Source organism: Mus caroli, unplaced genomic scaffold (genome assembly GCF_978045245.1).
Source record: "Mus caroli unplaced genomic scaffold, Mus_caroli_1 scaffold_10, whole genome shotgun sequence".
In the NCBI taxonomy this organism is placed as follows: domain Eukaryota; kingdom Metazoa; phylum Chordata; class Mammalia; order Rodentia; family Muridae; genus Mus; species Mus caroli.
Window position 1 is genome coordinate 1,989,692 of NW_028227265.1, and position 23,193 is coordinate 2,012,884.

Here is a 23,193-nt window from a genome sequence, read left to right on the forward strand (position 1 = left end):
GCACAAAGTTAGAGCGTTGTGATCCAAGACTAGAAATATTAGGCCATGGCAAACATGCTGAGGTTTAAGACTTGTTCTAGTTTTAGTAAATAAAGTTGTTTATAAAAATTATGAAATAATTTATAGTTGGAAATATTTAACTTAAAAGGTATTTGGACATTTATCAAAGCTCAGAGTGTATTGGAAGGTGGTACACCATTAACAGGCCAGAATTTTTATTTGTTTATATGCTGGGGTTCAAATTCATGGCCTCAGAAAGCTAGGCATACATTCTATCTCTGAGATAAACTCATAATCTCAGAAGAATAGAATTTATTTTTCAACATTTATTTATCTATTTATTTATCTCTTTTATTCGTCAATTCACTTACAGATTCATGAGACACATCTCTAGCCCAGACTGGTTTTGAACTTGCTGTGTAGGGCAAGGATGGCCTTGAATTCCTGATTTACCTGCTTTCATCTCCCAGGAGTTACAGATGTGGGCTCAACGTGTCAGTTGTATGTGTTGCTTAGGGTGGAACCTGGCCCTTTATGATGCCAGACAAGCAGTCTATCAAATAAAATCTATCTTAGGCCTGAGAACATAATTAAAAGTGGACAATCTGAACTCATGTTACAACTTCATCATCTTCAACCATTAGGCCGGTTATTTCAACTCACCAAATCTCTGTCTTCTCATCAATAAAGTAGAAAAAGCAATAGTACCAATAATTGAGAGGCAATCTTATGAGCTGTAGCTCGTAACATGGAACACCACACAGTGCTCTGAAATAAAGCTAATGTGGGCTAAGTCCCACCCAAGACACATGTCCATTAGAATGCTCAATCTGAAGGAGGCACTGTGAGAAGTACTTGGATGTTTAGAAAGAGGGTCTTATGTGAAGCTTTGAGGTCACTGCCGTGTGAGGGGACCAAACATCAGTCCCACTCACATCTCTCTGCCTCCTCACTGATGGAGTCAGTGGTGTGACCGACTACAGGATTCTGCCATGGGACACAGCCCTTCCCACATGCTCAGACCTACCCCACCCAGAAGTATGAGCCCAAATAAACCTTTGTGGTTTTATTTTCTTTAGAAACTGACTCCTTCATCTACCTTGTTATAGTAAAGTGAATCTGACTAGTATACATGAAGAACATTTTTCTTCCCACGTTGCTAAAACCTAGGGAAGAAAGAGTGCACTTCTCCAAAGGCAGCCAACATAATAGCATCAAGGATGCTCCAAGATGAGCCACATCGAGGGTGCTCGTTGGCGGGGCTATTAATGCCTGGATCTAACTCTGTGACATAAAACTGTAAAATTTACAAGTTAAATCAGCAAATTTAACACAAAAGCCGGTTCTAAAAGATGAAATAAGACCAAGATACTTTGAAATGGATAAAGACTGAGAATTTTAAAGTTGGTATTGTCTACCTGGTATTATTTCATGGTCTAAGCTTCTAAGAAAGCTGGTGTAGCTAACTCACTTTCCTTTGAACCTTATGTTGCTCTGGAGGTATTCGTGAAAGACTCAGCTTCAATCTGAATTTTTACTGGACATGTGATAAAGTATCATATTCCAGATCACCTTTAAACTTCATAGTTTTAAGTACAAATTGTATGGTTTAAAGTGCAGGGGAGCCGGTTCTATCCTAAATGTAGCAGGGAGACGAATGAAATACGACTGATGGTAGGACCAGGTGAGCTCAGTACTTGCAGTCAGGCTACTGTCCTGATGATTATAACCATCACTAACCAAAAGCTCCTAATGGAACGGAGTTGAATTTAAAGTCTTTTAATAGATAAAACAGAGGGGAACTCATAGGTATAGAATGTTTCAGCAGGAAAAAAAAAAAAAAAAAAAAAAACCAAACAAACAAAAACGTTACAAATGTTGCACCAGCAGACTAAGATCTGGAGGGGACTTCTGTATAGAACTCTTCAACAGGAAAAAAATGCTACAAATGTTGCAAAGAGCAGACTAAGATCTGGGTCTGTTGTCTTGAGCGTGGGTGGAGGTGGTTTGGGGATTACTACAGCACCTGCCGCTAAACTGCGCTCACTTGTCAGATTCTTCTTCATAGCCAGCTGCTCAAGGGTACTAAGATATTATGCTCTATATACGTGTGTACAAGTGCATGTGTGTTCATGCTTGTGTATAGGAATGGATTTGAATATATGTAGGTTCACATGGGTGGAGGCCAGAGGTCAACCTTGTTTGCCTTGTCCTGTCCTCAGACACTGTCCACAGGATCTCTCATTGGAAAGAGGCTGAACTAATAAAATAAGTTAATTTTAATTGATTTGAATTTGAAAATGATTAAGTGTATTATCCAAGTATGAAAAGAAGCTAAATGTCACAAAAGCAAATATATGTTCCAGATTCTGTTCTGCTATGATTCTTGTTCTCTCGTGTTCTCTCCCCCACCCCTCTCTCTCCGCCCCCATTTCTCAAAGAAAAAGAAGTAGCAGAGGCCTAAGTTAGAAATCTCCTTTCCAAGTGGCTAAATGTGTCAGGTAGTCTTCCAGAGACTACCTGGGGATCCATCCCATATACAGGCACCCAACCCAGACACTATTGTGAATGCCAACAAGTACTTGCTGACAGAAGCCTAATATAACTGTCTCCTGACTCTAACAGTGCCTGACGAATACAGAGGTGGATGTTCTCAGCAAGCCATTGGACTGAGCACAGAGTCCCCAATGGAGGAGCTAGAAAAAAGACCCAAAGAGCTGAAGGGATTTGCAGTCCCATAGGAGGAACAACAGTTTGAACCAACCAGTACCCCCAGAGCTCCCATTGACTAAACCACCAACCAAAGAGTACAGATGGTGGGACTCATGGCTCCAGCTGCATATGTAGCAGAGGATGGCCTAGTCAGTCATCAGTGGGAGGAGAGGCCCTTGGTCCTGTGAAGGCTCTATGCCCCAGTGTAGGGGAATGCCAGGGCCAGGAAGCGGGAGCGGATGGGTTGGTGAGCAGGGGGAGGGAGGAGGGGATAGGGGGTCTTAGAGGGGAAAACAGGAAAGGGGATAACATTTGAAATATAAATAAAGAAAATATATAATAATAATAATAATAATAATAATAATAATAATAATAATAAAGAATACCCAGCATAGTCACTAAGCAGAAATAAGAAAGCTAAAGGGTAAGAAGCATTCAAAACTTACTCTCTCTCTGTCTCTCTCCCTCTCTCTCTCCCTCCTTCAAAGATCAATAGATTCTTTAAAAGCTATAGAGAGCAGAGTGAGGTGTTTTTATTACCTCTCTCTTCCCCCTCCACTAATTGGATAAGGGTTTTTCTTGGAAATTTGCCAGCTCGTAGTTTCATGCTAAATCTACTGCTGTTTAATTTCTGAGGGAGGAGGTAAATGACTCATGGATGTGTCAATATACCATGGGAGACCTCTGCTTTCTCGCCACACTGTGACAGTGTAGTCTTACCCACTCAACTGCCTGCTAGTAGGCTCTGCTAAGTGCCTCCTCCTCCTACTTAGGTAGGTAGGTAGGTAGGTAGGTAGGTAGGTAGATGATTGATTGAGATATGAAAATGTTTTTATAGTACTAATGACATACAATTTAAATTATTTTTATTTTATGTGCATTGGTGTTTAGCCTGCATACATTTCTGTGTACCACCCATATATCTGTGCCCATGGAGCCAGAAAAAGGCATTAAATCTACTGCAACTATAATTTAACAGACTCTAGTTGAGAGCCACCATGTGGGTGACGGAAGTCAAACCTGGATCCTCTGTAAGAGCAGTTAGTGCTCTTAACCACTGAGTCATCTCGCCAGTCCCCAGTATATAATTTAGACAAGATTAGTAAATTAATAATTGAGAAGTTAAACAAGAGAAACACAATGTTACCCACTATCTCTCTGTATCCCCTGTGAGGACACAATGTCATCTAGGGGTTAGTATGGATCCAGATCTTTGCTTTGGGGAGTGTGGCCGTGTGTAACACTGAGCATTCTTCTGTGTGGTAGAGAAAAGGCTTGTTGGACATGTCACCATTTCTAAGAGAGACAATATTATATTCAAGGTTGTGTACCAATATGGATATTTACAATGTGAGAAGAGATAGATAAATAAATGTCCGAGAAGGGATCGTAAATCAGAGCACACTGTACAGTGGAATATTTCATTGTTTAAAAATGTTCCCTAATAAAATTCAAAAAGAAAAATCTTCGTAGTAGAAGAAAAATGTGGAAATACTGAATATGCAGGTATGCAGAGCTGACATCGGAGGACATGTACGTATGTGTGCATGTGGCACTTGTATGCATGTGTGTATGTGCATGTGTGTGTATGCATGTATGTGTGTGCACACATGGGTGTATGCATTTGTATGCACACGTGTGTGTGTGTGTGTTTACACGTGTGAGTGTGTTTGTTCATTCACTGGTACCCCCAACCAAATTCTAATCAAGTCTAATGCCTCTTGGCTATGAGATCTGATAAAAGGTTGTCATGGGGTGGGTGGCTACCCACCGTTGACATCTCCATGCTGGAGACTTTATATTATTATCCTATTCTTCTGGTTTCCCAGGTGTTTCACCATGACAGATACATATTATTTACTACAAAGGCAGAAGTGCATTTGGTTAATTATTCTAAGCGTCTCAATATGCCCCTTGCATGCCGTGCTCTGCCGCAGAAGTGGGAAGGAGGATGATGGCTCCCTGGAGTCTCAGCAAGTAAGAGTCTGCATACAAATTATTCTGCCGGTCTGAATCTAGTGGTGGGAAATTTCCCAATAATTCTAAGTATTAAGGCCTTTCATGTTTCAAATATGAGAAAAGCAGATCTGTCTGCTGCCACTACACCTAACTCAAGTGCCAAAGATACTGATTTACCAACAGAAACCCTGTGACACTCACACAACTAGCCTGCCAACCGTGACTGGATGAAACTTAAATATTTTTTTTTAACTATAAACTTCATTAGCTTATAAATTTGTAAATACTTATAGAAGTGAATTCTGACAAATATTAAATGATGGGAGGCCTATTCAGGGATGTGTTTTGCTTCTTTGGACAGTTTACTTCAAGTCCTTGCAGGCTCAAGCTGCCCTAAACAATAAGACAAGCTCATGTGGTTCCTTAGAGAGTCTTTGAAAGTAAGGCTAACAGCTAAATCCACAAGTACCAACAACCCAAAGCAACATTTCCTTCTATATTTGCCCTTTAAGACTCATGTCGGTTTTTATTATTACATTGTCATTGTGCTGGGGACTGAAGCCATGCAACAGCCCTCCCTCAGAACTATACCACTTGCCTAATTCTTCTTATTTCATTCATATATATATATATATATATATATATATATATATACATATATATATATATATATATATATATACCCATCCCCCAAGGTTTTTATTTCCACTTGAACTAATACTAATAAAGACAGAGTTCGTTGGAATGTAAAACACGATTAAAAGAAACTTCACTAGGAACTTTTATAGAAATGCAAAGAGTAAGTCAAAGCAATACAATAATCTCAAGCTACGCCCACTTTGGTATTACCGTGACTGGTGCTGTGTGCTAACACCTTCACGTTCCTCATGCCACGCTGTGTGAAATTACTGGCTACAGTGAAACACATTCACAGACTCTTGTTCTGGAGATATACCCATGAAAAAATGAAAACATGGCTTAAAGTTCATTATGAGATTAGAGACATGGCAGAACGGAAGCGGGTTCTATAGGACTGGGTGATAAAGGGCACTGAAAACAAGGTTAATAGACTAAAATGTATTTACTGGGCTAAGTAACTGAGGTAAAAAAAGCAAGTTACACAATGACCAGACAGCACAATTCCACTCTGAACAAAGGAAAACATGGGTTAAATGATGAAAGAAACAGATTAAAACACACAAATTGTATTTTTATGCTTCTGGGCCTATGATGTTCTCAGTTTTTAGATACATTTTCTCAACCAATGTAGGGTTCTGCTCATTTGTGCATAAAATATCTCCAGAAGGTCATACAGAAAGCAGGAAGAAGAAATACCTAGGAAGAGAGAAGAGGAAAAACCCAGAAACAAAAAGAAAGGAAAGGTACTTTATAGGGAATGCTTTGTGTTTGAGTTTTTCTTCAGTAACTGTTTTTATAGATCAATGTTAAAGGACTTCCCTATAGTGTTAAGGCCTTGGCTCCCATCCCTGGAACTGAGGAAGACGAAAGGGGAGGGGCATAGGCATGAGAAAGGGGTGGGGCTACCTTTTTAATCCTAGATATATTATCATTTCAAAACACGGATCCATCAGACAATCATACTCAATGCACAGCACTTAATTTCATCAAAAAAATGTAAACAAGCTATACATTAGTGTCTCTACACACGGATGAGAAAATCAGTAACACTCACACAGGGCCACAGCATATGCCCAAGGAGCCCATGGCCACACTTGACTGGCACCAAGGACATAAGAAGCCAAGGGTTACAGAAATGAGTGGAGGTGTTTACCTTCCTGTCGCAGGTTTTGGGACTTCCAGCGGTGTTCTGCTTGAGAAAGCCAGCTGTTGTGGACCAGCGGGTGGGGTTTTTCCTGGAGGGCTCCTCTGAGGAAAAGTTGTTATCACTGACAGAAGTGGAAAGGCCAGTTAAAGCTGGGTCGCTGCTCCGGCGGACATGAAGAGGCATATCTACACACGCAAAGAGAAGATTGGACTTAGCAGAAATGAACAACCACGTTGGGATAGATGCATTTGATCCGAAGACTAATGTTTTTTTAATTTTGTAATTTAAAGTTTAATCACATTTATTTATTGCGTGTCTGCATATATATGTGGGTGTGTCTGTGCCACAGCATACGTGTGGAGGTTGGAAAACAGCTTGCACTAATTGAGTGTCTCCTACCATGTGGGATCCTAGGATTGAGTTCAGATCTTTAGACTTGGAGGCAAGAGCCTTTATCTGCTGAGAGGTCTTGCTATCCCAAGTAATACTTTTAAAAAGATACAAGGGATGGGCACTCTGAGACAGATTCTACTGGGGCTTCAAAAGTTCTGATGGTGAGGGAGATGAAGTAGGGGTCTAGCTCTGAATAAAGCTGCCTGGTCTGGTATTTGGGCCTTGCCACTGGTGACTTAGTCAAGAAGGCCAGCTGTCCTCTACCTCTAGTCCTCTGCTCCTGGAATGATGATGAAATAACATCCTGCTTGATAAGGAGACTACAGGGTCTAAATAAGAGCCAGTGCCTTATATATATATAATATATATAATGATATATATATATATGATATATATATATATATATATATATATATATATATAAAATGATAAATACCAAACTGAGAGCAACACCTATACTGTTCTTATTTACCAGTATGCCTAGATAAAATATCCTGAACGCTATGTAGGACAATTAACAAAAAAAGAAAACAAAATTATTTCATCTAACTTTTAACTGCAACTGCAGCTACAGAATTAGTAAGGTAGAATTTAGAAAAATGCTTAGTCTACTAAGGAATTATGCTGAAGAGAACCCTTTTCTTTAATAAAGTAGTTCAGGAAAATGAAAAGCATACAATTACTGCTTCTTTTTAAGATGATTTACAACCATCTTAAATCTTACACACACCTGAAGAGATGATCCGTCTAGGAGATATCTCTGTGTGTGCCTATGACGATGTATCCAGAAAGGTTTAAATGAAAAGGGAAAACCCACACCAACAGTGGGTGGCAGTGTAGCTGGAGTCTTGGAGAAAGTGGGCGGGGCACCAGCACTGCTTCCTGACTGTGAAGCCCAAGTGACCAGCTGCCTCTCACTGCGGCTGCCCAACTTCTCAACATAGTAAACTGTACCCTCACATTTGTGAGTCAAAATAATCACTTCCTTAGTTTGCTTCCATTAGGCTATTGTAACAACAAAGAGAGTAACTGAGTATAGTGAGTGATCTTGAGAGTGCACATGAGCACATAGGAGCTTCCTCTATATGTTCATACAACCCACTCCATGGAAGACTATCCTAATAGCATATTCATGCAGATTAGAATCTATCTATAGTTAACTGTGGTAATAGAATCTGCAACAGATTCAGGCATTATCATTGGACCATGTCAAACCACAGCGGAGGAGAAACCTATGATACAAGTTTCTAATCATTACCTTAAGTAACTCCAACAAACGCCTGCAAATATCTTTAATCCCAGCACTTGGGAGAGAGAAGCAGGTGGATTTCTGAGTTTGAGGCCAGCATAGTCTACATACTGAGTTTCAGGATAGCCAGGGCAACCTGGTGAGACCTTTTCTCGAGAGACCAACCAACACCAACAGCAACAACAACAACAAAACAAAACCGATAGTATGTCTAATAAAACAGTTACAGGAAGCAGTAAGCTCACGTTCAACCCAATCAAAGCCCACAAACAAGTCAACCATGGAAATGACAAACAACATTTGCATCTACACCATGAAAACTTGATAATAGTACCACAAGCTGGGCAACCCTACCCAAGCAAAAAAGAATCACTTGTTAGTTTAACACTGGTTGTAGCCACAACCAATTTAATAGGAGGAACACATACATGAAAGTTGGGGAGGTAATTCAGATTTTTAAGTGTATAAATTACCTGTGACAGCTGCTATTACTTAAATTTTGAAATAAAAAATTAAATAGAGGCTAGGAAATTAGCTCCATTGATAGAGTAATAGCACATGCCTGTAATCCTAGCACTTGTGGAGCAGAGGCAGGAGAATCAGTTCAAGATCACCTTTGGCCACAAGGAGTTGGGGGCTGGCCTGGGCTCTACAAGACCCCATAAGTATATAAATAAAAGCAATGATTAGGAACTATACAGTCACTTTGGTGACAGGTGCATAACATCATGAAGATCAATGTATACTAATATTATAAGGAAAGTCCCTTACCAGAAGGAAACAAAATTATTCCCCAAATTAATGGACTAGACTAGCCCCAAGGGTTATAATGATGTCTGATAATGTAGTTGCTGGGATTTCTGGGTTTTCCATTTCTTAATCAGGTCTTAGTACCAATATCCCTCCCCAGCTTCCAGTGTGTGAGTATAAATACCACACTGGCTCACAAAAGGTCTTTACCAGGGGACACAGCCATAAAGGCTAAAACCTGTACCCATTACCTGCCACAAAATGACCATAGAAAGTAATATTCCATCTCACAGCAGACTCAGACTTCATAATTTCACTGAACTTGTTTGTCCGCATCAACACAGTGGGAGGAACACATTACACACATGATTCCATTACCCCATTACCTGGAACTGTCATTTCTGCCTAAGCATGAGTGTTATGTTGACCTATTAACCTGAAACGAAGGAAATTCACATCTTTGTGGCAATGCATTATTATGAAATTATACCTTAGAGTCTAAGGAATTAGAACTTTTATTGGGCCTCACAGCCAAAGTTAAAAATACACAGTGAGGTCACTTAAGGCTCAAGACTGTCCCCCTATTGTGCACTCCACCTGTTTGTCTAACCTGACTGTAAAAGCACAACCAACTTTATAGGCCTTTGCTTTTCCATGTATTCAACTTTTACACCCTAAGCTTATGCTGTAATCTTACATTATATACTCTTCCATTCCCCTGACCCACAAGTAGTACATGTGTGTATGTATGTTATGGCCAAAAAACAAACCAAAAAACCCAAAACCCAGCTTGTAAAGGCTTTAAGGGGCCGTAGAGCTGGGTCATCACAACACCAAAGTGGCATCCACTGTCCTAAAATGGAAAGTGACTCCAACATCATGGTGACTGAAGTGATCCAGACACAGAGGAGAGAAGCAAACCATCTCATCCCCAGGGAGAAGCTGAATAAGCAGCTCCTCTCGAAGGCCAGAAAGGGGAGGAGGAAGAGGAAACAGGAATGAAGACAACCAGAAAAGGCAATGTGCTCTGGTAGCTGCAGCCACGAATCATTTATTGTTTATTTCAAAATAGCCAAAGTAAGGGATCCCAGACATCCCCAGCACTGATAAGTGAAGGATGCTGGAAAAGATGCAGATGTTATTTACACTGCATGTGTACACACACATCAGTGCACATCACACATGTGGATGCTATTTACACTGCATGTGTACACATACATCAGTGCACATCACACATGCAGAACACTAGCATATTGCACTCCACAAACATACACAATAACCATGAAAAAACAAGACTCCAGTGCGGCTCTGCATTCACACTCACATTGTCAGATCCAGCAGAAACTGATTGTCTCTCCCTATAGCCATGTGCACTTGGAAGTTTACTGGTTTTCTGTCTTTCTTTCTTTCTTTCTTTCTTTCTTTCTTTCTTTCTTTCTTTCTTTCTTTCTTTCTTGGTTTTGTAGCTGCATGAAAATTATAAGGCATTTTTTATGCATCTTACCCAAACACAAAGGTTTAGGAATAGTGTATTAGAAGCAATGACTTCCCTTGGAGGGTCTGAATAATTTTATTTTTTTTTTAATGTGAGTTCTGTACTACTCACAACAGAGAAGCATGTGACTTATTTCACAGATAAGCTGGACTCAATAAGACAACGGGAACAGCCAGCTGTGGTCACAGATCGGTGTTCCAGAAGACAGCCCAGTCTGCTAAGCCAGGGCTCAGTGATCACAGAAATCAGTAAGTTGTTATTCAGCAATGTATCAGAAAAAGCATTGAATTTCTACCTAGGACTATAAATGTTGCTATCAATTATTAAGGAGAGGAATGTTGTTGTCTTCAAGTCAGAACCATACAATCTTAAAGCTACATACTCAACTGATGGCCTCTTCACTTCAGGGAAAGACAAAGAGTACATCTAATTATAAATGCAGATTGTAACAGCACACATTTACATCCCAAAAATGTGATAACAGAGAAGAAAAGGGCCCTATTGGGTACACACAAGGGTGGTTTGGTGATAAAGGACAGTACAGATGAACAGGCTGAGTCTGGTGTGGTTCTTAAAACATTTACCTCAGGATCTGACCTCATCCAAAAAGTAAGGGCCAGGTGTGATGTATGCAATTAATCCTAATGCAGAGGCATAGAAGCAGAGAGGCAGAGGAGAGGCAGAGGAGAGGCAGAGGAGAGGCAGAGGAGAGGCAGAGAGGCAGAGGAGAGGCAGAGAGGCAGAGAGGCAGAGGAGAGGCAGAGAGGCAGAGGAGAGGCAGAGAGGCAGAAGAGAGGCAGAGAGGCAGAGAGGCAGAAGAGAGGCAGAGAGGCAGAGAGGCAGAGAGGCAGAGAGGCAGAGAGGCAGAGAGGCAGAGAGGCAGAGAGGCAGAGAGGCAGAGGCAGGAGGCCGGATGATCTGTGAGTTTGAGGCCACAGTGAGCTCAAGGCCCTACCAGGACTATACAATGTAACAAAACAGTAGCAACAAAAAAGTGAGTAAGCCCTCAAACAGCTGTAGTTAGGGCAGCTCATGGTCCAGGGTGGTTACTATTTAATATGTGAAATGAAAAAAATGCTGAATATTTACTGATTTTTTTCAATTTAAGTGACAATAATAAACCCACTACATGCTCCATAACAATTTAAGTTTATGACAATGATTTTACAAAAAGCAATGCACATGATAACAGAGAAGACAGCCACTGCTTTGTGTTTTATACAATAGAAGACACCTGGATATCCCATATCTGCTTCTGCAGGCACTACTGCTGCAAAATGGAAATGAAGAAAAGCAGCATTATAACTGTGGAGCTGGAGGACAGATCATATTTTAATTGCCTTCTGAGATAATTGTGGAGATTCCTCTCCATACTTGAGGAATAGCTGTTTCTCAAAGGTCAGGCGCAACATGGGTGTGAACTTTTCTCTTACGTTAAAATCTGCTTGTCTATCTCACACTTTTAATGGACTATCTACTTACAAAAAATTCTGTAGCTTTAGTCATCTGGAAAATATTAGCTATTGAGCTAGGCCAATCTTCCCAATGTTGACACATTTTCTTTCCTATCAGAAAAATCACATATGTTAACGTCTCTACTGATCTCATTGGGAATGAGTTATGGGGTGGGAAGCTGTCAACGGGAGCACATTACAGGTTGGGAAGCTGTCAGTCACGCTCACAGTGGGTGTGAGTTTCCCAAACTTGCTTTTCACCGTTAGGTTGAATTTTATATTTGGCAACAAACACTGTCAATTGCTGTGCTTGTTTGATGGGCTTCTGTCATCAGATACCGAATTCTGAACATCCAAGAACCTTCTGCCCTTCTTAAAAGTAAAAATAATGTTACAGGGCCTGTGAGAATAGTGGGTGAGTCAAACATTTGCTGTGTAAGCAAGAGTCCCCCAGTGCTGAGAAAGCCGAGAGAATGGATCCCTTGGGCACTCTGACCAGCCAACCTAGCCAGAAATGGTGAGCTCAGGTTCAGCCAGAGAATCTGTCTAACAATAAGCACGATGACACCCAACATCAACCTCTGACCTGTGTGCGCACACACACATGTACACATGCCCGCACACACACCCCTACCCACACACTAAATGAAATCTAAAAGGTTCCTGATCAAGCCATCACCTAGCAGGGTTTTTTTTTTTTTTTTTACCAGCTGAGATGTTTTATGCTTCTCATTCTACCACTTACCATCTGTGTACTTGGAGTCAGATTGAAGTAATGGCTTTCCCTGGTTCACCGAGTAACAAGCAGGGCTCTTTTTCAATGAGTCTAAGTGGCAAACAAAGCACATACTGCCACGTGAGTCGTGGCCAGCGTGTTACCTTCGGACTGCCCCAACCCGCTTGTGAGGCAAGTAAACAATTCAATGAGGGTTCCTTATGACCTCGGGATGGGGACTGAGACCACAGTCTCACTCATGGTAGCTGATGCTCCACTCAGCCCAGGGGATAGATCTTAATAATATTGGAAGTGTGCTACCCTCTGGCCCCCATGAAATGGTGTCAGTGACTTATAAGGACCCATGAGCCAGAGCCTAAGAATCACTAGCCTGGAATGAGTTTCCTTTCTAAGGCTTAATTCCTAACTGGTAAAACCAGAGACCACCCTGACAGCTGAACTGGTACCCTGAGGAGCAAACATGTCACCTCATACATGTCTACTGCCCTCCCCAGGATCCTCCATCAAACCTCTTCCTAACAGGAGCTGATAACCATCTAGCAATATGTCAAAGCATAAACACATTCATAGGAACCTACAAATACGTTGCAACATTGCAAGGACTACAGCTTGCAAATACCAAAAGCTTTAAGCACAGGTTCAAAGTTAGCTACAAGGTGAATGAGGTTAGGGGTGGGGGTGGTCTCTGAGCAAGCAGACAAGGTCTCAATGAAAGTGATTATGATAAATATCTAGACTTGTGGTTAAGTCCTATGCTTGAGAGGTTCGCTGTCTCTCCTCATGGCAACAGAACTTAGTGTCACTCACAGAGTACCATATTACCCTAGCCATGGGGGATGAAGTAAAATATGATGCAGTAATCTTTCATTTCCTATTGCTGTGACAGAATACCCTGACAGAAGCAACTTCAGAGAGAAGGTATTTGGCTCACAACTCTAGTTCACAGTTCCCCACTGTGGGGGAGTCAGGGTGGTAGAATCAAGAGTCAGAGGATCACACCATACCCAGTCTGGAGCAGGGAACAAGCGCTCAGCTCGCGATCTCCACTCAGAAGACTGCATTTCCTGCCTGATGGATGCTTCTACCCACACCGAGGACTGGGTCCTCCTACTGAACTCTCTTAATCCAGAAAATTTCCTCCCCCACAGACATCCCCACAGCCCAACCCAATCTAGGTAACAACTCATTGGAACTATCTGTCAAAGTGATTCTAAACTCTAACCGTCATATGACTTGTACAACTTACAGAGTGACCCTGGACCAGCAGCCTGCTACAATATCACTAATAATCTCCTGTACACTATGCCCGTTACAATTACTATCAATAATATAGGTAGGTGGTTCTTATCTATTGAAATTCCTCAGCCCTAATTTTAGGAAAACAGAAGTGTTTAAAAAAAATACGATAATGAAACTTTCCAACCGAGCAGCACTTCTGATTTATTTAATATATAGATGTTCAAAGTCTAGCCTCTAGGACATTAAAAAGAAAATTCAAAGATGGGAATCTTTAATAATTAAGCTCCTGGCTGCAGCTCAGAGGGATGTGCAGTGGTACTGGCCCGGGACAGCTGTGCAGGCCGTTTGATGTCACCACTGCTTTGAAGAAGGGCTAAAGGAGCAATCCACCAACATCCCAAGATTCCAGAGTCTCTGTGGTGCTAGTGAGCTATAAATATTGATTTGTTTTCCTAGGTAACGTGCTTTTTAAATAAAGCGAAGAAAGGGTAGATCTAATAAAGTGCCGGAGCAAATGCTAAATGGGAGACACGAGCATTAAGTTAAACTTCGACTTCCTCCTCCTTACTGCATCAAATGCAGCTTCTCTCAGTCCTTCCATCGACTCATGTATTATTTAACCACTTGAGGCGATGAATAAACTTGTTCCAAAAAGCCCTGCCTAAGCTGGCAAGGTATTTAATCAAATCTAAGAATAGCATAGAGCCACAAGGTTTCTAACAGAATTTGCTATACAAACGGCACAATTACTCTACATGAAACCAATTCTCCCTCCCATCTCCAGGGCCACCACACAGTTCCCAGGGACACAGCCCACTGCAGGAAGAGTCAAGTTGTTAACATATGCCATGCTACAAAACCTACCCTCCAATGGGCGTGCACCAAACCGAGCCAGGGAAGAATTTTCCGTACACTCGTCATGGCCCAGGGCGTAGCCCTACCCAGACTGGCAGTTCCACCACCAGGCCCTGCACGGAGATCCTCCCAAAGCTCAAAAAGATATGAATGAGGAAAGCCTGATGCTTTCTGCTTAATTTACAATAACCCTCTGAGAGGTTGGTTTTTTTTATCCATTGGTAAGCATACCTGATTTCTAAACCACCAATCAAACGCCGAGGCCCAGCATTCTTGGTCTGGTCAATCCACAGCAACATTAAAACAAATCCTCGTCTATGCATTCTAGGATGTATTATCTGAAGTTCCCAGAAAAAAAAAAAAAAAAATTCCTTCCCATGTTGACCCTTCTATACAAAGGCTGACTGGCTGATCAGAACATCGATGGCTGTGGAGAGCTAGATTATTGCAAGTCCAGAGCTAAATTACCCTGGGCTATCCTAGCTATCCTACCATCTCTGTGTGTGACCTAACATCCTTGTGACTGTTAAGTAAGTCCTGTGAAATGTGTTAACAGACCACTCGCTTCACCAATGCAAAGACTAAGAATGTCCTCTAGCAGCATCTAAGGCCCCCTGCTGAGATCTCTCGCTTTGCTGTAACCTGCCCACCTGGATTTCCAGCACTGTGTTTGAAAAGTGCCTTGATTTATAACTTTCTTTGTTCTGTTACTATAGAACATCATGAAAGCGTTACCATGTTGGAACACAGAATTTGGAGTGACCTGAATATGTATTCTTGGGCGGCAGTCATTCATTCACATTTGGCTTCCTAATGAACCATCTCTTCAATCCTTTTGAGGCGAGCGTTGTGGTTTTTTTCTAGGACACATCTGAACACTGCTCTATACCTCATGCCCAAATGTACCTGAACACTTCCAGGGAAGGCACCGATGTCACAGGTATTCCCAGGTCCACCTTCTCTAAGAGGTTCCCACGGCCGAACAGAAGTTGTCCTCATATGAAATAGTCCACTTAGAATTCTTCCTCTGGCACAGAAAATGGTACTTGGAAATGTTTGCAAAGCTGCTGGCTTATAAATTAAATGTGTGAATAAATGTGGCTTCCAGCTATCTCCTTTTATACCCACTGTCTAGATTATAAGGTCAATCTCTTTATCAAAGAAGAAAATGACCCCTATTGGTAGCCCAAGGTGGATAGGTTTTATTTTCCTCTCTCTCTCCCTGATGATAAAAAAGGAATGACTTGCTAGTGCAAACACTACAATAATAGATGGAATCCCAGAAACAGAGTCTTTTCATCTTATTGTCTTTCCTATTAAGTTTTCATTGCTGTCCCTTCATGCACAGCCGAGTCCCCTACAGCAGTGCCTGCGCACCACATACCTCAGGTTAAAGCCGACACTCCACTAAGAATTTTACACTCTCTGAATCAAATCCCCCATATCCCCACAAGTTTACCATTTCAGGTCAACGATTATGTAATCAAAGTTGAAAACATTCAATTATATCTGACAAGGAATTTGTCTCTCAAAACTTGCCATTGACTATTGACTAACAGAGAGGCCCACGCTCTCCACTTGGCCATTTGTCTTCTGTTATCTTATTAAGGACTTGCGGACATCACTAACTGTCAGGCTAACTTTTGAGAGGCATTACTTTCCTATCCTTTATGATTCTGACCTCTGGCCTTCAGTGCTCTAGGAACAAGTAACAACTCCCCTCGCCTCGGGACTAATGATCCACAACATTCACTAGTGGATTTTCTATCAAAAGGTGGAGCGGGTGCCACCATTGACGTCTGGTTCTAGAATGACTCCACTCACATGCTTATCAGTTGCTTCATGGAGGCAGACTTGACTTAAATCTCCGGTGTGTGGCATCCACAGTCTCTTTCTGTTGTTGTTGTGACTGGGTTAATTTATTTTTGTGGCGCTGGGATGGACTCTAGGCTTCAAACCTGTTTAGGCAAATGCAGTGCAATACACTCCAGCCCAAATCTCTACCCTTTATTTCGGTCACAGATGGAGTTTTTGTCTTAAAAATGAATCTCCGCTAAGGAAGCCTGAGGACACACTATACACTAGTCACTCGACTAGCTACTGGGGGCAAACAGATTTCAGTGAGAAGAAAGGAATTACAAAATAACACTGCACTGTATGTCACCAAGGGATCGGCGTAAATGGCGTAAGGGACGACAGGAAAGGAAGCACCAGTTTACAAAGGGGAGAACAGGACACACGCTGTCCGTGATCCTGGCGTGCATGCTCCACTTTTGGATCAGTTCCTCACGGTGGCACTGTGTACATGCTGTTTGGTAATAAGCTTGTTTGGCACCAGGCAGCTGCTCCATGCCGTGAGCAAAGCTTCATGGTCCTGAAACATATGGCCGCATGTCTACGTGTATTACCTTCAATGGGTAGAAAGGGCTCACTGGTAATCTAATGTGGTCATTTTTCTCCTTAAGGGAGGAGTAATGGACGTGTTAATACATCCTTTGCATCTATAGCAGGCAGTCAGGGGTAGGGACACTGACACTGGCTAGATACTATGGTTAAGAATGTGAGCGAACTTTCACACGCTAATAGGAATTCCTCAGAGCCAGACTAAGAAAATAGCTAAAGTTATTCTTCTCATTTTAGAGGTAGGGAAGTTTGGCGTTAGACAAATAAGAACTCCTGACTAGAGTTAATGTCCAAGTGACTGTGGAGGTGAATTCATGTCTCAGTCATCAGAACAAAGATGGGCTCCCACCCAACAAGGGTGGGATCAGAATCTCCTGAGTCTAGGGCCTGAACCCATACCTTGTTCACAAATTCCTAGCACAATGAGTCCTCATCACCAAAGGGCAGCCATATAGCAAATGCATTTCAGCAGATCCCATAATAACAGAATAGGAAAGACGGATCAGGCCTGGAAATCCAGCTAAGAACACAGATTCCAATGCCAAAGGTTTACAGTGGATCTAATATTCTGTGTTTTCACAAGAATTTTCTAACACCTATTGGAATTTCTGTGACATATTTTATGTTTATATTCATACTTTGGGAAATCACAGCTCAGCAAGTCATCAGATTCTGCCCCATGCAGAAGCCACTGTTAGGGTTTATTTCACTCAAGTCCCTTTGGCCTTAGTTCAAAGCTCAGAGGCTGTGAGAGGATAGTGATGGCTACACTGTTCAGAGACACGTCTCTCTGAATTTAAGACTCTGGTCATTCTGTAGACCAGCGAACTTAGCACTATGAAAGCATAATGTATAGTTTGATACTCCCGATTGTATTAACCTCTTATCACGCCACACAGGACACGATCAAAGGGGGCTCCGTTTCTTTCAACTTCACTTTGAAACTTTAAAGAAGAAGAAATCCTTAAGGAATTCAGGGAGAGGGCGGGCAGAGATGGCTCAGTGGTTAAGAGCACTTGTTGCTCTTGCAGAGGACCCAAGTTCAACTCGCAGCACCCACGTGGCAGTTCATAGTCATCTGCAGCTTGAACACCAGGGTGTCTGATGCCTTCTTCTGACTTCTGTGGGTGCTAAGTGTGTCCACAGTGTCCATACATGCAAGCAAAAATACTCACACATAAAATAAAAGGAATATATATATATATATATATATAATTTTAAAGAAGGAAAAGAATACAGGGAACAGAGGAGAATCTAAATTTTCTAAACATCTAATGGAATTTTTGTGACATATTTTATGTTTATATTCACACTTTGGGAAATCACAGCTCATATCTAGACTCCCCAAAGAAATAAACAAACATTTACATATGATTTTATCAAGGTGCTATATTTAGCAGTAACCCACTGTGCTAATACAAATGTTATCATAAATCTGCTTCAAAATAAAGTTCCAATCACAATCCTAGCAGTTAACAGTCCTCTGCTTAATATGCTGAGTACATCAGAGTCGGCCGCTCTCTAATTGGAGAGATAAAGCGCTTTAATATTGATGAAATATTTCTAATATTTAAGTAGCAGTTTTACACCATTAAATCTAAACAACTTTACCTATCACTCTGGCAGTCTGACAACCAAGCAAAAAGAATTCAACCCAATAGTGGTTTCCTAGGCAACAAGCAGAAAGAACCACCGGGGGAAAAATATCGAAAACAAGAAAAAGCATTGTGGCATTTCCAGTAGGCTTAAGAAATGCATTCTAATTGTTCAAATGTCACAAAGACAACAATATTGAAAATCATTTCATTGGAAATGACTCAAAAAGATAATGCCATTTTCATAGCATAGCAAACGGGGTGTGGAGAAATAGAAAAATTAGATTCCCTTCCTTTATTCTGAATTAAGTAGGGTCAGTCATCAATCTTGTCTGATTTTATGAAATTTATCTACATTAGTACAGATTTCTAATATGCCTCCTTATTTCCCTATAGCAAGGATGAGCTGACAATCACCACATGTAGAATCACATAGAGTGAGGAGACTGTAGTTTAGATGGAGCCTCTGGGCATCTCCGGGCACACAGAGGACCCTATGCAGGCTTTGGTCTTCATTCAAAAGGAAAGCCCTTTGTAATGGTTAAATTCATTATCTACTTGACAAGCTCTCTAATCAGCTTGGAGACGAACCTCTGGGCATGTCTGCAAGCAAGCTTCTAGATTAAGTTAACTGAAGCAGAAAGACCTACCTTAAGTGTGAGTGGGACCTTCCTCTAAGCTAGCATCGTGGACTGAATGAAAAGAAGACAGTGGATACCAGGATGCATCTCTCTGCTTCCTGACTGCAGAGACAAGCTCCTGTGAACACACACCCTACTGTGATAGACTGGACTGGCCAAGCTAATCAGAACGAACCACTCCTTCCTTAAGTTGCTTTTGTGAGGTGGCTCCACACAGTTGCAGCGAAAAAAGTAACAGTACAGTTCTCCTTAAAAAAGTAACAGTACAGTTCTCCTTAAAAACAGATGGCTATCCTCCCTTGCCTCCTGGTCTTTTTCTCTGTAACACAGAGGGCACCTGGATTCAACCTCACAAACCTCTTAGCTTGTGACTTTTAGAGCAGAATCACAGAAGGCTGGTCTGTAATTCTGCTGATGAAATCAGTACTATGTTCTAGGCAACTTGACACTTTCTTTATAGTCCTTGAACTTTGACTGGTAATCTTGAGAAAAGAATATTGGAAGCACTATATACTGCATAGGTAATTTAAGGTCTTATCTCTATGATAGGAGAGCCTTTTCTAGAATAAGAAATGTGGAAGGGAAGCTCTCAACCCACACTGAATGGTACTGCAGTCCTATGAGACGCTCACTATTGTAACCCAACCAACTTTCTCAGAGACACACTTCAATAATTTAGAAACTTGGGTGAAACTTATCCAATAATTTAGTCAAAGCCATCAATTTAGTAGCTGCGGTCAAATATGACAAAAGTGTTTTTCCGATAATTCACCTCTTGATGGTTGGTAAATTAAGGAAACAAACAGTAGAATGTAAATAATAATAATAATAATAATAAATAATAATAACAATAAATGATAAAATAAGAAAAATTTTGTTTCTATCATATATTCCAAACAAAGCAAGGGAAAAATGTTGCAATTCTTTCCCAGTGGCAGTCCACCAGCATTGTGAGAATGGTGCTAACAGCTCAAGAGTGGTGGGCAACCCTGACCTGGGTGTTCCAGTGATGAGTGTACAACCTTTTTACCTAGGTGAACCCGTGAACAGTGTGCAGTTCTGACCTGGGTGTCCCAATGATCCATGGGTGTCCCAATGATCCATCCGTGTGCAACCCTGTAGTCTGAGTGTCCTAGTGATCAGTGTGCAACCCTGTAGTTTGGGTGTCCTAGTGATCAGTGTGCAACCTTGTTACCTAGGTGATCCACTGATCAGTGTGCAACCCTGACCTGGGTGCCCCATTGATCAGTGTGCAACCCTGACCTGGGTGTCCTAGTGATCATTATGCAACCCTGTAGTCGGGGTTTCCCTGTGATTGGTATGCAATCCTGACCTGGGCGTCTGTTTTCATATGTATGTGTTCCCTTTTTCATATATGCTTGCTCACATATAAAAGCCAAAATAACAGAAGGCTGAGAGCTGCCACGGATCAAGCTGATAACTTGTGAGAAAAGTGAGTTCTTAGAAACAGAGCACATTAACTTCGGTTCATTTGGACACGCTGTCTCTGTTGGATTGTTTTGTATCCAGCTCTCTAAACTCTCTTACTGGTTACAAAACACAGACGAGGAGGGTCACCATACTTTATCTGTACGCCACACAAAGCCATCTTAAAGAAAATTTAAACAACACTGTAATTAATTAAAACTCTGAGCTGGGTTTGGTGGCATAGACTTTTAATGGAAACCCAATAGAAACAGAGGCAGAAGGATTCTAAATTTTAGGCCAGTCCAAGCTATAGATACAAAACCAGTGGTAACCTGGCCTGCATACTGAGACTGTAGCTTTAAAAGGGAAACAAGTGTACCCTAAGAGTCCAGAGGACTGTTATGGGGGCTAGAATCCATGCAGGTCCACAGGGGCCTGACAAAGCACGCAAATAATGAAATGTGGACTGGATTTTCTCCCATCCCTATGAGCAGGTGTGGCTGATGTCAAGATCCACATCTGATCTGATACGGGTAAAATTGGCCCCTTTTTCATAGTTTTTAACTTAACTTACGTTTTCCTTTCTCGCAGTTTTTCTTTTTTAATTTTACAAAAGACTTGTTATTTCAGATATCAGTATATAATGTGGTTTGATTGAGCAATGTCCTCCGTAGTTGGGGGTATTTGAACCCTTGATCTTCAGGTGTTTGGGGAGATGGTCCAGGACTGCTGAAAAAAGCATGTCACCTAGGGCTCATTTTGAGGGTTTATCACATTGCACCATTTCAGATTGTATTCTTTCTCTTTCTCTCCCTCTCGCTTGCATGCGCATGTATGTGCGCTGTGTGTTTCTGTCTGTCTTTGTATATCTGTCTGTCTGTCTCTGTGTATATATATGTAAGTTTGTCTGCCTCTCTCTGTTTCTCTCTCTTTCTCTCGGAGTATGTGTGACTGTCTATCCTTCTGTTTGTGTATATGTGTGTCTCTCTCTCTGTCTCTCTCTCTCTCTCTCTCTCTCCTTCCATCCTCTCTCTCCCCTCATGTGTGTATCTGTCTCTCTTTGTGTATATATGTGTGTGAATGTGTCTGTCTCTCTTATCTCTGTTTCTCTGAATATGAGTGAGTGTGTGTGTGTGTGTCTGTGTATGTATATGTTTGTCTCTCTATCTCTGTGTGTCTGTAAGTATGAATGTGAGTGTGTCGGTCTGTCTCTCTGTCTTTCTCTCTTCCTCTCTACGTATATGTGTGTGTGTGTCTGTGTGTATGTCTTATGTGTGTCTCTCCGCCTCTCTCTCTCTTTCTCTCTCTCTGCCTGCTACATGTGAATGGATATATGCTCTCTAGCTTCCTGCTATTGCTGAGTGCTACTATGCCTTGCCCTAACTATAGAGTCATAGTATTTTATCATAAACAAACAAACAAATGAAAAATACGACTAATGCAACTAACTGTCCATCAGCTAACAGCATTTCTGGGTTTGTAGCACATCAGCTGCACATACAGAAGACTGTAAACTATGACGCATCACAGTTAGCAGAAGATAGGGCTGGGCAAGAGCCACAGTTGGTAGAGCACTCTCCTCACATGCCCAAGTCCTTGGTTTGATCCCAAGCACCACTTAAACTGAGTGGGTGGTACAGGCCTGTTACCTCAGAATTGAAGAGAGGGAGGGAGTTCAAGGCCATCTGTGGCTACACAGCAAGTTTAAGGCCAACCAGGGATGTATAAGACCTATTTGAAATAATAATAATGACAGTTATATAATAATATGTGCACTGACTCTAACATGCCAGGAAAGTAGTAGATTTAAAAGTGCATGCTGAAAAGTTAATTAGAATTAATGTATTCCAAGCAATTGCCTTTCAATTACCAATCCCACAATGCACAGGAGGCAGGGCACCCAGAGAACACTACTCTTCTTTGATGGAAAAATGTCCCCAAACTCAAAACCCTTTGAAACCTCAGATTTCACAACTTCTCTAAAGCAAAGTGTGGTTATGAATTATCATGCCCCAAATGGAATAGATCTGCAAAGATTAGACAATGTTTTGACAAACCACGTTCCTTTCATGTTTGCGTTCCTAAAAGAGCAAAGAGAGAGTCAATTGAAAAGCGACAGTGCTCAGCTCCTTAAAACTTAATCATGAGAATCGTGCAGAACACACCAGCAAAGGAACCCATTTCGGACCAACACATAGCCACTCAATTAAATGAGGGGGGAAAAAACCAAGTTAAATGTTTTATTGACATATCAGTGAAATCACAAAATATGAGCAACCAAAGGAAAAGAGGCCCCTCCACCTTCTCATCAGGAAAAAGTCTGCAGCTGAGGAAGCAAATGCTCCTATTGCTATTCTGTAGCATCAATCGCCCAGAAAGATCAATCATCAGAAAACTCTGACACTTTCCCAGAATGCAGTCCGTATCTCTGTAGTCCCAGTTCACATTTACCTTACAATTTAAGGAGTATGTAGGCTTAGCATGTTAGGAGCAATGCT

At 41.4% G+C, this 23,193-nt stretch overlaps 1 protein-coding gene across 9 annotated transcripts in view; it reads right to left on the minus strand.

Annotated features, from left to right (window-relative positions):
• Pard3 (par-3 family cell polarity regulator) overlaps window positions 1-23,193 on the minus strand; it is a 544,654-nt gene that overhangs the window by 293,020 nt on the left and 228,441 nt on the right. For all 9 annotated transcript variants that reach the window (XM_029480763.2, XM_029480762.2, XM_021170616.3 and 6 more), the window contains exon 4: window positions 6,464-6,642. In XM_029480763.2, the coding sequence (XP_029336623.1) occupies window positions 6,464-6,642 (179 nt within the window). The remainder of the gene's footprint in view (window positions 1-6,463; window positions 6,643-23,193) is intronic.